The sequence below is a fragment of the Contarinia nasturtii genome, unplaced genomic scaffold (assembly GCF_009176525.2).
Source record: "Contarinia nasturtii isolate CC-2019 unplaced genomic scaffold, AAFC_CNas_1.1 Cnas_scaffold_3947, whole genome shotgun sequence".
NCBI lineage: Eukaryota > Metazoa > Arthropoda > Insecta > Diptera > Cecidomyiidae > Contarinia > Contarinia nasturtii.
Window position 1 is genome coordinate 1 of NW_022201243.1, and position 1,361 is coordinate 1,361.

Genomic DNA, 1,361 nt, shown 5'->3' on the forward strand with positions numbered 1-1,361 from the left:
CTAAAATTTCAATATTTATGCTATGGAATATTTACAATCTTTGTCACAATTTGAAATTGAGACTTGGAGTATATTGGTCATTGACACACTAACACTCACAACCACAAATGAAGTTATAACGAAACATACACATTCTATCTCAATTTGTTCTTACATACAATGGCTTCGACGTACTTTCAAACTTAGAATAGCTTTGGCTGAGCTCTGATAGAATGGAAAATAAACAATTTCGTTGAACACTATTTTTTCGTATTTTATGTTTTCAATATTTCTTTCGTAGTTTCAAAAATACTAAAACCGCATTGTTTATGATTTAATTGTCACCAGCTATACGTTCAAAATATTGTTTCAGTACCAAATTCGATATTGTGTGAGGTGCTCTGCGTGCTGGATGTTGTGCATTGCGAATTTGGGTCTCTTCATAAACTGCCTCGTTGTACCTAGCCTCTTCATCTCGGGATAACGGGGGAATTATAATGTCATTTGTAATTTTACAAATATTGTGAAGTACCGCCGTAGCGACAATTACATCTAATGTGGTTTCGAGCTTCCGAAATCGCATGCCGATCCATAGGCAGGGAAATCTCTTCTTCCACTGTCCATTGAATCTTTCCACTACATTTCTTGTCGCGATATGTGCACGTTGATACATTACCTCGGCAGGTGTTCTGTTTTGTTGATTCGTTTCTCGCAATGGAGTTGCCAAAAAGGTTTCTGAACTGTAGCCTCCATCACCCAGTAGAATTGATTGTCTATTTTGACGATTAAATTCGCCATTTAGAAATCGTTCAAATAAAAGTGAATTTAAAAAAATAGTCTCATCGTGTATACTGCCCGGCCATCTGGCAACAATATCTAACACTTTGGCATTGGCGTCGCATACAATCTGGGTATTTATGGCATAAAATTGTTTTCTACAAAAAAACATTGTCTTATTGTAGGCGCCGCCAACTTCTTGAATTTTTACCAATGTACCATCGATTGCACCTATAATCGTTGGCATTCCTGCAACTCGAAAGAATGCACGTTTTGTTTCGTCGATTTCAAGATCATCAGTCGGCATTCTAATAAATCTTTCTCGAAGCGCTGCAATTTTGTCGCTCACTACTGGTATAATATTACGTACGGATGTTTCGCTTACACCATAAAAATCAGCAGTCACAAGATTATAGCTGGCACTTGCGTAGTATCTTAAAGTGATTAAAATTTTATCTAATCCACTTAAGGTAAATCCAGTTCGTGTTACCAATGGCTCCAATCCATCTCCAATTAACGTATACAAGTATTGTACCGTGTTTTTTGATAGTCGAAATCGCCTGCGGAATTCGTTGTCTGTGAAAGTGTCCATGGCATTTCTACGC

At 37.3% G+C, this 1,361-nt stretch overlaps 1 protein-coding gene across 1 annotated transcript; it reads right to left on the reverse strand.

The window, feature by feature from the left end:
• Positions 1-313: 313 nt before the first annotated feature.
• Positions 314-1,348, reverse strand: LOC116350242 (putative nuclease HARBI1). The gene has a single exon (XM_031781983.1). It carries the CDS (start codon positions 1,346-1,348, stop codon positions 314-316), a length of 1,035 nt encoding a protein of 344 aa, XP_031637843.1.
• Between the last annotated feature and the right edge of the window lie 13 nt (positions 1,349-1,361).